The sequence below is a fragment of the Aulonocara stuartgranti genome (genome assembly GCF_965226115.1).
Source record: "Aulonocara stuartgranti genome assembly, chromosome: 13".
NCBI classification, from domain to species: domain Eukaryota; kingdom Metazoa; phylum Chordata; class Actinopteri; order Cichliformes; family Cichlidae; genus Aulonocara; species Aulonocara stuartgranti.
In genome coordinates this window covers 22,765,277-22,780,936 of record NC_138949.1, presented here as the reverse complement: position 1 = coordinate 22,780,936, position 15,660 = coordinate 22,765,277, and the positions used below count along the sequence as shown (strand labels likewise).

Here is a 15,660-nt window from a genome sequence, read left to right as displayed (position 1 = left end):
ACTCTGGCCTCTCCTCCGGGCTTCTTGTATAACACTTGAACAAAAACAAATAGAAAGTGACACCTCCTCAGTCTGATGCTCCCATGTGGAGCATGGAGACGAGGGAAGACTGCTTTAGGAGATATAAGAATGAGAATGACTCCATGATGATGAGCCACAACTTCTGTATAATCAAATGCTGTTATTAAAGGCAGCCTGAAGCCTTGCTTAGCCACAGTGTGGTCTACGCCTGCACTTGACCTTCCTGTTCCTGGGAGGCACTGATAAAAAAGGGTGTAGAGGTCTAATGGAGATAATTACACACCCACACCCAGTATAAAGTGTGGTTTTCTGGCTATGATATGTTATTATGCGCCAACATGTCTAAAGAGCGAGAGGATTCGTCACCTAAATGGAAAAGCAGAGGTAAGCCTGGTCATTCGTTATGTCCTGCAGCATGTCAGAGTCGTCCCACTGCTCATTACCGCCTGGACCACTTGCACCTGCGCTCCTGCACAAAAAGGGGACTACACCTCACCAAATAAGGACATGTGAGAGCCTCGTTGGGGATGACGTTAAACGTGAAATGGGGAAGAACGGGAGCGCGTGGACCGTTTAGATGAGGGACCTAACGTGGAAAAGGAACGCCGAGCTAATCTGGTTACATAAGAAGCCATTGTATTTCCAGAACGTCTCTGCGCTAATCTGCTGAACTATTCATGCTCAACTGTCCCGCGGCGGCGTAACATACAGGACGGGCGCGCGCACACTTGTGGCTCTGAAGGCTCAGAAGCTTCTTCTGCTTTTGGCAGCGTGTGAAACAAGATAAATACATACAGTGATATACGTTCACGGATCCCCGCAAAAGCTGCCATGCCTCATTTTGCAACTGGCGGCGTGTGCTGCTCGCGCCCGTGACGATTCCGCTGACGCGCCAATAGCCGCACCACCCCAGAGAGACAGAGGAGAGCTGCGAGCGACTGACTGGACACCAGTCTCTCTTTCTCTTTCTTTTCCCACCCCTTAACGACCGCGGACGGACGCCTTCTGCTGTGCAAAACCCGTGGACGAAATTTAAACTACTAACATCATCCAGGCTCTTCTGCAGAGATGGAGGTACCAGGTTTGGCGCACAACATCAGCAGTCCATTAAGTCCCTGCGAGGGGATGATCAAGGACCTAAGCTTGGACGCCATACAGTTATGCGAACGAGATGGTAAGGGGGGATTGTCTGCTTCTCACTGGGGTGCTGACATATCTCCGCATAACGCCAGTGCATTAGGCCGCTTTGTTAGTTTCGGAGTCGCTGCAGGCATGCAGTCAGTTTGTCAGTGTTTGTCTCTGCGTGCTGTATGTACCCTTATTGTGTGGCAGTAATAGGGGCAGCTGGCTCCGCTGGTTCCTCGGATGGATGAATGGATGGTGCGCTTGTGCGTGCTCGGAATAGCTGAGCGTCTTTACAGTGGCAATAAGGTCTTGGCTCAAAATGAATGTGTACTGCTTAACTTGGAGGCAGGAATCTTAGTCTAAATGATGAGTGTCTTGATTTCAGCACCACAGACATGGACAGAGGCCGGCTGCCACCCCGCCTTTAATCGCTAATTCTCTTCCATCTTCCAAAGGAGCTGCCTTTTCCCATGTATGCTCACTTACTGCATGTCATCCTGCAAATTTTATAATTACAAACGAGACGCTCTTTAGTTGCTATCCCACCCCCAGTTCCCATAAAAGTCTCCCCTGCGCTCACGTTTATAATTCATCAAGTCTTCCAGCTGCGCCCGTGCTGTGTGTTGTCTGTGGCTCACTTCTTCGAATCAAAAGTTTTCCGAATATTTATCATTAAACGAAGAGCTGAAACTATTCCCATCATAGAAAACGAGGCTTCATAAACCAGGCTTGTAATGCGAAAATTGACAAGTAGCTGCACGAAGAGGCTTAACCCCGACGCGAATTGAATGGTGGGGAAAGAAAAAAGGCAAGTCATCATCAGGAGAGAATGAGAGGCAGAAACATGGCTGCACCCACATGTGTTCTCAGGCGGTGCAGCCCTACACACCCATCAGTGCAATTACACAGCGCTAATTCCACATCTGCGTCAAGACTCCTGCTCACAGAGGTGCCTCTTAATTAAGATTGGAAATTAATTCACATGAAATATGATCACACCTTTTCATTGTGTAATTGGGTTCATTTTTTTTCTTCATAAGTTTCTATGCCAGATTGATTTGTATGTGTACACAGGCTGGTTAGGGCATCCAAGGTGTCAGTGATGTATCTTTATTAAGTCTCCTCGGTCACTGTAAAATCTTTTAGCTGCCAGAGTGTATACCCCTTAGAGCTGATTCTAAACGGTATATACGCGATGCTGCCCGTTTCAAATGATCACTGTGCTAGCCTTTGTGCTTTCTGTGCTGCAGGTTTACTGCTGAGCCAAAACAGCCACTTTCTTAGTTTCCAAGAAGGCTACTCAGTGTAAATATTATCTGTGTGTGTCCTTGAGACACCCACATACTCTGTTTATGAAGCAACACAGTGACAATGTCCACCTTCTGTGCGAATTCTTCAGGACAAGTAGTTGTTCTTGTACAAGTATTGTCAATGGGTTAGTTGAAACTGTTTATAATGTGTCTGATAGGAACAAACGCCCCGAGTACTGTGGACAAAACTTGAACTTCATGAAGAGATTAGGAAAAAACAATTTATGTATGGATTTTTGTGCAGATTATCTTCATACTCCCATAAATATTTAGTGTTGCCACATTAAGGTGGAGCACATCTGTAAAACTACAGATTTCAGCTTGTTTGGATAACTTTCTTTCTTTTTTAAGAATGGTTTGTAGATTTTTCCCAGTCTCTGAATTTTATCACCTGAGCCTCATATTATATTATATTATATTATATTATATTATATTATATTATATTATATTATATTATATTATATTATATTATATAGTTTGCACTGTCCCAGCCACACCCTTTCTAAAAGACTGGATCACTCGCTCTTACCTTTCCTGGAAATGGATTGTTATCTTATCCAATCAATGCGTACATTTTTCTCAAGGTCCGCATTCATTTCACTGTTCCACAGCTTTCTAAATTTATCTTCCAAATCATTAATATTTTATTATCAGATGAGAGGCTTCTATGCCTATGCTGACCCAGCAGATGGGTGCATATAGCTTCAGTAGGCTTACTGTCTGTGGGAAAGGGCACTCTCCAACACAGTGAAGACTGTTTGGGAATTTCAGTGCACAAAAGGAATGGTCGGACACAAGTCGTTTCTGTGTGTCCAGTTTTAGACGGGGTGTTAATGGTTCAGTTTAGTGATGGGGCTGTGACATGAGTAGGTGGGTGTGGGGCAAGTTTTGCTGAGAATGAAGAGTAGTACAAGTCACAGCATCAGCTCATGTGAGCAGAGTTTGTCTGCTGGTGTTCTCCATAGTCTATGGATCGCTCCCCCGATGCTGTGCTGGATAAATTTGTCACCAACCCCTGTAAGGCCGGTAAGGCTGACAAGGACCACCATTTTGATTTTATATCCACAGTTAATACGCATTTGCAGAACGTAATCAAATCCACGCTGCATGTCTCACATGGCCTTTGTGCCGTACCCGCTGATGTGATGAAGTTGCCATGATGGATGGCTGCTATTAATGCAACTAAGCAGTGTGACTGTGCTCTTTGAAATCTCTCTGAAACAGCGGTAACATACTAGCATGCGCATTTCCAGAATGGACAGGTGCACTGATAAGTCAATACATGGATGCATTTTTAATCCCTTGACAGTGGACCTGAGAACATCATGAAATTGTTCTGAGATCAAGCTGGCAGTGAAGGACTGAAAGTCTTTATAAAGATAGCTGTTGTCCTCCTAAATCAAGCAATTTCTTTTTTTTTTCTAGCTCAATCAACTGAATTTTTTTTCTTATTCCAACAGCTGACAAACCCTTTTTGAAATTACTGACATTATCACCAGTCACGTGTTTACTGCTAACAGTAAATTTCAGAATGCTAAAATGATCAATTGAAAATAGGAACAAAGATATAAAGTTTCATTATGTTCATTTTTTATTAGCTCAAACATGCTGTGTCACAGTCGAGCAGGGCTGGAGTCAATGAGTGAAAGTAGCGATGCTCCTTGTGGTCATACAGACATATTCTTGGAATCAAAGCTACATCCACTAACAATTTCTATCCAAAACACTTCTGCAGAGCCATTTCTCTATGGCCTTTTCTCCTACACACACTCACTCGAACGGTGCAGCCATCCATTTAAATTAATTTTGGTGCGTGGCTCCAGTCATTCACATCTGCGAAAATGGCTATAGACTCCTGTGATTAAAAAATACTCTGTGGACACACGGAAAAGCCTATCCAGTATGTATCAACATGATACAACAGCAGGTCTGCCTTATGTCATACAGCGTCATCTGAGTAAGCTGGCATTTTAGTTTGGCTGTGTTCACTGTGAGCAGTTGTGTCTCATGACTGTGCTGGCAAGAGTTGGAGGTACATATTATGCAGTCACTTATTGACCGTGTAACATATTCACTTGCACTTGACCGCTCTACGAGATGCTTCAAAGCATCATTGATAACAGTGGCGTCTGACCTTGAAAAGCCACTGCAAACATTTATGCTTATTTTTCTTTCTTTTTTCACTGCTGGTATACAAAAATCCCTCGCTGCAGAAACTCAAAACATGAAATGTAAAAAAACACAAGTCTGAGATTTGGAGATTCATATTTTGTGCAAATGAGCACTGATGATTCATTCTGGTCTCTGAAAAGTCTTTAAAAAACCCCTCTGTATTGATTTTGTTGATTTTGAACCTACTTAACTAAAGACTGCATTATTAAATTATCGTTACTCATCTTTGTTTGGTGTTCGGGGGCTTACTGATGTCTAAAAGGTGGAACATAGACTGCGTAACCTGATGAACGGGGCATTGTTTAACTCACTCTGAGAGAAAGATGTTTTTCCGTTGGCGGCTTCTCTCACTCCCAGCATGATCTCTGTCCCGGTCTAGCCTGTGCATTGAGAAGAACAAAGGCGTGATTTTTTTTTTCTTTTCTTTTTTTTGCAAGCATCTATGCCTAGTGTCTGTTGTGTTGCTCATGTCTGCAGATCAATTTTACATCGAGCACTGCAACTTAAAATGTAGGAGGCTTGTCTGTCTGAGTACCTACTTGTGCACTCAGAAACAATAATCCGACATACAGTGCTCAGAAATGTGTTGTTGATGTTTTTATCATTAAACTTGATTGAAAGTTTATTTGTTTTGAATTCAAGAAGTTTCAAATGGAAGCATAATGTAGTCTCACATCATGGAAACTCCAACCACCAAGAGAGTTCATTTACATTGCTTAAATGGTCTAAATGGAAATCAAATCACTTTCCTCTTGCTGGTAAAGAGTGCCAACAAGTAATTTATAATTTGGAGGCAGGTGTGACTGGAACAAATCCCACCATAAAGAGCCATTAGGATGGCTCCATGTATGCATGTTAACAAGATTTATATTGATCCTTCTGCACTATTGCTTTTCCCTGTGGCGTTAGACTGTTTGCACAGTAAAAGGGCAATAACCAATATGGTCCATTTCTTAAACTCGTCTGAGGCTTTTCATCTTTTAAGATTGTTTTTGTTTTTTCTATAGGGCCGATATTTCCGTGGCCTGCTCTTTGGTGCTCTGCTGTGCATCTACAGATCTTGCATGTTATTTTGAACTCCCGGTGCATATGTGCACAGCATGAGTAATCTGTGCTCATAAGCTCTCAAGCATTTGCTCCAAAACAGACTCTTGTCTTGCTTGATAAAGATCAAGCAAAATTTCGCCCCCTCCTAATAAACAGCATAAGGAAATGGAGTAAATCGACAGAAAATAACAGTGGCTTATTACAGTATATTGTGTTAAAAATTATGATTCAGCAAAATGAACACTGGCGTCAAACATAGCACGTTAATTTAAAAAGGAGGGAGGTTTTAGTCTTCCTGAGCAAAGCCATGAAAGGTTCTGCTTTCTCCCTTACCGCCTGACCTTCATCCCGTTTGGTGTTCTTCATCATTCGTCTTGTGCTCTTGCAGCCCCAGAGGATTCAGACCTGAGCTTAACACTGGCTCTGACAAAGCTGGTGAACACAAGATTAGCTAGATTAGCTGGTATCAGTTAGATATCATTTATTCATTTTAGCCTCTTTTGGGGTTTTTTGTTTTTGTATATTTTGCACACGTCACTCTTCAACCTAACCAATTCAAAGCCAAACTTCACCTCTTTCTCCTTTTAACCTGTCAATTGTCTGTATATATGTCTATAGCTCTTCACATTAGTACCATTTCCTTTTCCCTTCAGCTTTCAGAGCTTGTTTTCCCTAATAGCACAACCTTTACTGTGACTGAGTTGCCTCAATAGTGTTCTGTAGGTGATTTCTGACTGCATTTGGAAAGCTTCACTGCCTCAGTGTAATGCTCTTCATCTGCAGGTTAATTAGGAGAGCATTAGAGTAAACGAGGTAAATGAGTATTGTGGAGTTGCAGAGAGATGGGAGGGCAAAGACCTGCATGGGGTCTAGTTTTTAGTGAAAACATCAATGTTGACATTAACAATTTAGGGAGCAGAGGACAAGCAACCTACTCCGCACAACACAGCGAGTGAGCTAGCAGGTTTTCCATCTTTGATGTTTGATGTCGGTTAATGTTTACAGTTGTATACTGAAGGTGGCCAGAATTAGAGAATTGTTTATTTGCACAGTATTTTTATAAGCAGGCTTCATTTTACATTTGAAAATCTATAAGAAATCCTTGCCATTGTTTCACTTCCTTTGGGGTATATTTCATCTTTTGCTGACATGAATGTCAGAGAATGACAACAGGCCTGGTAGTTTTCTTGAATCTGTTAAAGGTCAGCAAACAAAGTCTCAGGTGGGACTTTATGTAAGCTTCATGTGCTTACATCACTGTCTGCTCTGTGCTGACTCGGTGGAGCGTTTTCTGTCAAAGGTCCGCGTCGTCACGTCTTCCGTTCACTCTCTCTGTCTGGTCTGAGCCAAACCTATCAGCTCAGTGTGTTTAAGTATAATGAGATGGACTTTAAAAGCAATAGGATGAGGTGGTTTCACAAATCAAAGAAGCGCAGTAGGGCCAAGCATGATCGTACAGTCAGTCATGCTGGATCGGGTTATGATTTAACATCTGGTATCTTTACATATTTACATATGCAGGATCCTTTTCCCATAGGTCCCAAAAAAGTCCGGGTCATGACATGTTGGTAGAGATAATAAATGTTATGTCCAAATGCAATAACTTAGTCATGCAAAGGTCCTTGCACTAAAGTCCACAACATGTGTTACGTTTTAATTAAAATGAGCAACAGTTTTGCCCAAGTGTGTAACAGGAGGTCTTTTTAAATCGAAGATGATGGTAATCAGCTAGTTGTGATTAGAAACTAGTGATTAGGACAAAAGTAAGTAGGGGGTCTGGTCTGGTGTGATTTAATGTGGTGATGAAGGACATAAATGTGCCTCCTAATGGATTTTTTTTTTTCTAAATTGGTCAGAAGTCATGATTTTAGAAGGTAAAAAAGGTTCTTAAAATGAATCAGTCTACCGATGCTCTACTGCTAGTGTTGTATGGAGGTGAGGCAGGAGTGTCCACACTACCAATTATAGGATTAGTCTTTTATCTCGCTCCCTCTCATTTGATGAACAGAGATAGTTTTTTATGCTTCACTGGTTCTGCCATTGTTGACACTGTATTGAATCCAACCATGTTTCGAATCACTCCCAAACACCGCATTCTTGAATTTTACTCACTCTTGTTTAGACCCCAGAGCATACACAGAAAACACATTGTTGCCGTGCCAAGTGGGCGTCCCATAGTGTGACGCAAAGTCTATATTCATCCTAATCTTACAAAGCTCTTATTCAACCCGGTTTTGACATTTCATTAGCCTCTCTGTGCACTTTGGGTAGAAAGCCTTTGCTACATGTTACAGTGGCCTATAGTGCGTGACATCTATGCAGCTCAGATAAAATTGAGATTTATTCATTTCTTTGAATGAGAGCAATGGAAGCTTTTTGTCTTAGTCAAATACACTAGGTACTGGGTATGAAAATGTAGCATGTAGCTTAAACCAGAATTGCATTTTCCTTATTTCCCAGAGCACAGAAGCCACACCCACCTGCTGGAATCTTTTGTTTCCAAAGGGGCAGCCAGTCAGAAAAACAAAGATGGATAAATAAGATATTTAAGGATCGCTTTTAGTCATGTAAAGTGAGTCTAATAGTGCACAAGATAACAAACATAGATTTGGAAATTGACATAATGGGCCTCCGTTAAAGAAGAAAGAGGAAAGAAAAAAGCTCCTCTGACATTCACTGGCATTTTAAATGTTATGGTTCTGGGCTTATGTGCAGGGCCTGCACTGTGACAGCTGTGTTTTATCCTTAAAACTGATCATAAACAGACCAATCTGTGCCAAGACGAGAGGGGATTCAAGCATTTAAAATATTTAATGGCGCATATGTTCTGGAGAGCTGATAGGTGTACATGTGTAGAGGGACTGATGTGTTGCCATGGAAACACACTGTATACGGCAGTCAGTAACGCAGCAGGTTTTTGTGTGTGACTGTGACATGGTGGCTATATTACCCAGTGTGCTGCCAGTGGAATAATTCCTGCTATATGTTTAGGTATAGCGGGAGTAAGTTAGGTTTAAAGGTGTACTGATGACTTGATGCGGTTATAATGATGATTTGTCACTGGTCAATGTGTCTTCAGACATAGATCATCAAATAATTTAAGTGCTAGGAGACACAACTATTATTGTATAAAATGTAAACCAGAACCTGATGTTTATTCAGAGGATTTCTAGACTAAATTTGAACCACATCGTTTCATTATGGTGTCTTTTTTTTCCTCTCCTGGACTGTGCAGGAAGTAAATCCCAGGACGGCAGCATCTCTGAGATGGAGGAGCTCCCAGTTCCTCAGAACATCAAGATTAGCAACATCACCTGTGACTCTTTCAAGATCTGCTGGGACATGGAGGCACGCAGCAAGGAGCGCATCACGCACTATTTCATTGACCTGAACAAGAAGGAGAACAAAAACTCAAACAAGTTCAAACACAAGGTAATGCTCAAGTAAGGGAGGCGCATAAATACCATTTAAAGATTTCAGTGCTATTGTTATAGCAAAGGCAGCAAATATTGAATTTCAGCAGAAAGGGAAAAACTCCAGGCACAGCACAGCCATCTGCTATGACCGGCTGAGGGATGAGGGGGAAAGAGAAGAGAGCAAAGAGAGTATCTTTAACCAAATGATTTTTAAAAAAGCAATTTTACATTTTATTATTTAACCAGCTAATCGTTTCCTTTCGGTTGAATCCTTTTTTAAAAGCAGGTCTCCGGGCCAGAGGTGTGCAACAGCAACTATGAGCAATATAAGACAGCTGTTACACATGTTGCACAAAAGCAGTATATTCATATTTTTGCCAGCACAAAGGAAAGCAACAGCTGTATAGTTCTGCATGAATACAGGCAATACTTTGCACAACAGTTATTAAAATATATTAAACCACTGCTGTACATTTCCATTATTATTCTTGTTTAATAATTATACTCTATAATCTGCCATAAACCTAAATCTATTCATATTTTATGAACAGTTAATTAAATTATAGTATTAAATTCAAATTTTCTGAGAAACCTGTGGCTTAGAAAAAAAACTCTGCTCAATTTGATGTTTTTGATGAAACTTCAGTTAATTCTACATTTCTTCTACTTCTGACAGAAGAATGAGCTTTTCACCTTAATTATCATACTGTCAGTAGTGCTTTAGATAGATGTTGCCGTGCTCTAAACATCTAGTGTAATGCTAATTATTGATCTTTGTAAACAGAAATGATTAGTGTTGACACTGTTTTACCTCAAGACGACCTTACCTTTTCATGCTTGAGGCAAGATGAACTCATTTCAAGGTGGTTTTGTTCAAAGAATCCACGGTCAGCTGTCACTTTGAGCTCTGAAAGGCTAGTACCGCTCTCACAGCCTTCTCTGCCAGCTCGTTCGCGACGCAGTCAAGAGTCTGGTTTGATAATCTTACCGACTTGTGTCATCAGCCTCCTCACACTGCTGGGGCTGTGTCACTGAGTGTTTCTCCTTTCTGCTCTGGAGTAGCAGGCGACCCCATACTAATGTTTTGATTTTGGCGCAGGAGCAGTGTCGGTGGGTTGATGGGCTGACTCTGTTGCTAGGCAGGGGCTCTTGGTCCAATCAATGAGCTGCTATGGCCCACCGATTTTTGGGTTGTGGGGGGTTGTTGTTGGGGGTGAAGTGTATAGTTTACATTTACACAAATGAGAAGCCGTGGCTGCTACCTGCAGCCAGTAACATAGGGTAATATATCTATGTGTGTGGCTACAAGTGTCTTTATAAGGAGTTTCTTTCTGACTAATTCCTTCCTGCCAACACTCACTCACTTTTTCCATTCCACTCTGTCCTCTTTTACTCCTTCCATCCCTCCAGGATGTTCCTACCAAACTGGTGGCCAAGGCAGTACCCCTGCCCATGACGGTCCGGGGCCACTGGTTCCTGAGCCCACGCACAGAGTACACAGTGGCTGTCCAGACTGCATCAAAACAGGCTGATGGGGACTACTCCGTGTCTGAGTGGAGCGAAATTATTGAATTCTGCACTGCTGGTGAGGAATATGGTGCTTTGATGAATGCATGCACTTCTAGGATATGTGACATCAGTCTTGGCTTTAATTTTGGGTGAGCCTGAGTTAATTATAGAGAACGATAATGGAAGAGAGAAGAGTACAATGGAGTAAAGGCTAGAGCATTAATGAGGGAGAAGGTAAGAGGGAAGCTAATATACGGAGTGGAAGGAAAGGATTATAACAAAGAAGGGCTGAGAGGAGCTGTGCTGTTTATCTCCTGATGCAGAGGTCTCGGAGTTCAACGTCATTGTCTGGGGACCAGGATGGGGGAAGGGAGGTATGGCATGGGTGGATGAGGAGGGACATCACTGGGGTTAATGATGTCCAATTCCAGTTTAGGGTGATTGTTGCATCTCACTTTCTCTACACTTTGAAGTGCCAAATAACTTGAGCGTCAACACTCATGATAGCAGAGCAGAGTTATTTATTATAGTTTTTTTATTTTCTAATTAGTCTTTATTTTTATCTCCTTGTGACTTTTTGTTTTTAATCCATACTAAAATAATACTTACTAAAAAAGTAGGGCACTAGACCTAATTTCCTCTGCATTTTTATTTTACTTTAATTAGTTGTCAAAGTTCACAAAATTGTTAGTTTACATTTTTTTCAAAAGTTTTTAGTTTTTTCTAGTTTTTATTTTTTATTTAACTAAAATGTGTTTTCACTTCTAGTTTTCATTCTTAGTGTAGTTTTAGTTTATTTTTATTTATTTGTTTTTATTTTATTTAGGACAGTGCATGTTAATGAACATACATGTAAAAAAAAAAATTACATGAATGTAAACATATCAGATTAAAGCCAAGGGCTAATTTCCATCTGTTGTCCATAAAACATAAAAAAATAGACATAATTCATAAAAAATTCATAATTCATTCATAATAAAAACTCCATCACCAAACTCACACATACACACCATTCTATTCCCAAATAAAACATTAAAACTATACAACTTATTCATGATCACACACTTGATTTGTCCATAACCAGTTTAGTATATGTAATCAAAGTATTGGACAAAGAGATATTATAACCTGATGATGGGAAAATATAAAACATAACATTCTGTAAAGTCCATCAAAAATCCAATCTTAAAAAATTAATAGAATTACTAAAATTAGTAAGCTTTATCTTCTGGCAACTGTAATATCAAGACATTATTTTAGGACAATCTATCTAACAGCTGAAATATTTCAGTCTGGACCAAACAGGTGGACTATCAGTGCCTGTAGAACAGCTATACAATCAAATAAAATAGATGAGGAGAGGCAGTTTAAATCTGAAGAAGAATGACAGGCAAGTGAAGAGTGTGAGCTGTGTCACAGTAAGAAGCTGAAGAAGGAGAATGCTAAATGAAGCTGTTGAGCCCGGCACGAGATGCACGTCCTGTCACCAAAACCAGTCGAACATGTGTTTTGACAAGTTCGATGTCAAATGCATTTTTCCTCTGCACGTAGAAAGCTGCGGCTTTGTGCTCCATCAATCTATATAAAAGTCAGCCTTTTTGACATTAAACATTTACAGTGTCAGGATAAAGCGGATGTCTTCTTTCATTTTCATTCAAGGTACTGAGAATTTTAACCGGTTACCTGTGGTGATGTGTTTGGTGCCTGTGGGAAAATAGCCATGGGGAAAATGCATTCATGATTTTTTTTATATGCTTTGGAGAAAGTCCACTCCCCGTTGAGTACATCCATTTATCGAAAATGGTTTTGGGCTTCATGCTGAGTCATATCTAAATGGAAAAGTTAAAGATGGAAAAATGCCAGGATCCTTAATGCATGGTTCATATTTCATCCTAACCGGTGCTTCTAGTGGGTCTCGTTTTGTTTTTTTAATGTTTACATTTACTAATACTAATGGCATTAATGACAAAATGCTGATAGCATGTATACAGATTTCTAATCTGCTTTTGTAGAAATCATTTTTACAAAAATGTTTCTTTCTCCAGATTACTCCACAGTGCATCTAAACCAGCTGCTGGAGAAGGCGGAGGTCATTGCTGGGCGGATGCTGCCTTTCTCTGTCTTCTACAGAAACCAGAATAAAGAGTACTTTGATCATGCCAGGTGGGCATAACTTTATGATTTTCTTCTTTATTACATTACAAAGAAAGAAGTTAAAGCCTGGACCTAACTGAGCTTCCATGTCATTCTGTATCTAAAGAGTTGGCTGTTATATTGTTGGGTTAACACATCTGCCAACTTGCATGGCTCACTGCAACACACATTTCTAGCAAACTTCTCCGGCTCACTCCTTTCTGGTCATGTTTTATACAATACAGTTTACAAGCATGTGGGTAACATGGTATCAGAAAAATGTGTTGCTCTTCAGCTGCTAAAGCAAAACAAAACCAGATTCAGCTGCATTGGTTTCATGAATCTGCAGAAATAAGTACTCGAGCAGCCAGCCATTTTTCCCCCCAGTAAACAATGCTACGCATGCACATCAAACGAAAAGCCAGGTCTTTCTTCTACACTTTGATTTGTTTGAAAGCTCCATGTAGCTGACAGACAATAGCTGGCAGTTGTTCGGGAATGTAGTCAAAAGAAAAACAAAAATAACACGAGTATGACAGGAAAAGAAGGGATATCTCTGGAGTGGTCTACTACTGTTTACTGAAGCATTGTGCAGCTAGAGTGAACTGATTTTTATCTCGTTTCATGTGAGTGAATTTTCTTCCACTTTTGGCCTCTTTTCTCCTCCTTTTAACGGAGTGACTGTTTTCTCTCCTATCACCCTGTCCCTCAGAGGTAATGCTCACAGCTTAACAAAGCACAGTCTCTGTACTAAAGCCACAGCTTGTGGGCAGTCTTTTGTTGGTGCTACACAGCATGATGTCATCTGGATAGTCATCTCCCTTTTGCTGAGTTGTAGCTGCTACAGTGTACCGTGCGTCTGTTAAACTGCGTCATCATGTGGCGAGTAAGAGTACTGACAGTACCGCTCACATGAGGCTCTTAACACTTGTGGTTGGAGCTGAATAGTCCATAAAGCCCATGACAAAGCTTGAAATATGGATATAATAAGAACCTCTGGAGTGATAGCTGTATGAATTGCCGTAATAATTACAGTTCCATTATTGGGACTTTGCTGCTCAGATTCCCTCTGTGGAGAAGAAAGTGTATGCAGCTGCCACAGATGCTTTGAATGTTCAGTTGTTAATCTGAAAGCTGCTTTTGTTTTATAGCAGTTTGTCATAATGAAAAAAACCAAACAGCTCATTGGAATATTTTCACCCCCGGGATTCCAATGACACAAACTGGACTAAGCTAAATGTGATTACTATAAAACTTTTTGTATTATGAGGCTCAGTATTCAAGATGTTTTGCATCTTACGCATTCAGTTTATTTCCCATGTGTTACAAATTCCAGAAAATTGCTCTTTCATTTCCAAATTAAAACCTGGTGCCACTCTCTCCAGTATTTACAAAAACTACTTTGATTGCCAGAGAAATGCAAAAACAGAATAAAACAGATTTCATTCCTTTGTTTGCAAACTTCAGGGAGGCGCAAGAAAACCGGATGCTGCCCTCTATTAAAGACAACAGTGGCAGCCATGGCTCTCCCATCAGTGGTAAGCTGGAGGGCATCTTTTTCAGCTGCAACACAGAGTTCAACACTGGCAAGCCCCCGCAGGATTCCCCGTATGGTCGCCATCGCTTTGAGGTGCGGGCTGATGCGCTCTTCAACCCTGACACCAACCTGTACTTTGGAGACTTCTACTGTATGTATACAGCCTACCACTATGTGATTCTGGTTCTAGCACCGAAAGGCTCAAGGGGTGATGAGTTTTGTAAGCAGAGGCTTCCTTTGCTCGACATTACCAACAACCGTTTCCTTACCTGCAAGCAGGTTGAAGAGGGTGATGGTGGTTTGGTGTTTCACCACGCCCAAGATGTCATCTTGGAGGTGATCTACACAGAGCCTGTAGACCTATCCTTGGGCACGGTGGCAGAGATCAGTGGGCACCAGCTGATGAGTCTCTCCACAGTAAATGCCAAGAAGGATCCCAGCTGCAAGACCTGCAACATCAGCGTGGGACGCTAGGGGAAACAGCAGAATGTTTAAAAGGAAAAAGAGCGTAGGAGGGGGGGGGGGAGTAACTGACCTCTACTCACACAAAGGAAGTCCACATGTACTGATGAAGCAGACCAACACATGCATGAAGCAGATTTAGTAGGCTAACACCAACATATCTCTGACACTGCTCTGTACTCTCAAAAGACCATCATTCCCAAAGAAGAGTGGAGAAAAAGACGAAGGTACACCACTCTGACACCTGCACCATTGTCTACTCATCTGAGGGTGGGTTATCCTAATGTTGAAAACAGAAACACATAAAGATATCTTAGGAGTCAGCAGACTGAAATATGTAAACCTGGGACACCAACGACACAGATCCATCTACTCATCCGGCAAGTCACACTTACAAAACCCTTTAACTGTACTAACAAACATGGGCTGCTTCATTTCAATTTCCTGTTGTTTCTCAAATCAGTTGTCCCATACTTTATTGGCCTATGCCTTGCTCTTATAGATATACTGTTAACTGCCCACTGTGTGTGTGGACAATTTCTTTTTTCTGATTACATTGTCTTATTTTATTGTCATTTTTTACGATGTTTGATTGTCATTGAACAGTTGACAAATTGTTTTTACCTCCTCCTAGTGGCATGGACTGGTACTACAATTTTCTAGGGCTGCAGCATCGATAGTCATCTTGATTTATACCAAAGGTATTAAAAACCAGACATAAAACCGCTGTGGAATCTTAACCGTACTAATGCAACAGCCTCTGAAATGTGTATTCACCGAGTCTTTGATGACCAAGAGTGAACTATTTGTTTTTAAAAAAAAAAAAAAAAAGAAAAGCATGATGCAGTTCTGTGCAGCATGAGTTTGAAAGCTGTCAGTACCTCTGTCATAGCAACCTTTTCTGCAACAGTCATTCTTATTTCGTTGT

At 41.0% G+C, this 15,660-nt stretch overlaps 1 protein-coding gene across 2 annotated transcripts; it reads left to right on the top strand.

The window, feature by feature from the left end:
• The first annotated feature begins 324 nt into the window (after nucleotides 1–324).
• Nucleotides 325–15,568, top strand: phyhiplb (phytanoyl-CoA 2-hydroxylase interacting protein-like b). Of its 2 annotated transcripts, none has more exons than XM_082557827.1 (5): nucleotides 325–405; nucleotides 8,911–9,107; nucleotides 10,502–10,676; nucleotides 12,646–12,763; nucleotides 14,201–15,568. In XM_082557827.1, exons 1-5 carry the CDS (start codon nucleotides 342–344, stop codon nucleotides 14,742–14,744), a joined length of 1,098 nt encoding a protein of 365 aa, XP_082413953.1. In that variant the 5' UTR covers nucleotides 325–341; the 3' UTR covers nucleotides 14,745–15,568. The 2 variants fall into 2 exon arrangements, with proteins under 2 accessions (XP_082413953.1, XP_082413952.1); XM_082557826.1 differs by lacking the exon at nucleotides 325–405 and adding an exon at nucleotides 412–1,195.
• The last annotated feature ends 92 nt before the right edge of the window (nucleotides 15,569–15,660 follow it).

Excerpts from the sequence above, each read along its gene's own strand:
- phyhiplb (XM_082557826.1), top strand. The coding sequence starts at position 1,090 with ATGGAGGTACCAGGTTTGGCGCACAACATCAGCAGTCCATTAAGTCCC. Across the intron at positions 9,108-10,501 it reads CAAACAAGTTCAAACACAAG|GATGTTCCTACCAAACTGGT; the intron begins GTAATGCTCAAG and ends CCATCCCTCCAG. Across the intron at positions 10,677-12,645 it reads TATTGAATTCTGCACTGCTG|ATTACTCCACAGTGCATCTA; the intron begins GTGAGGAATATG and ends TTCTTTCTCCAG.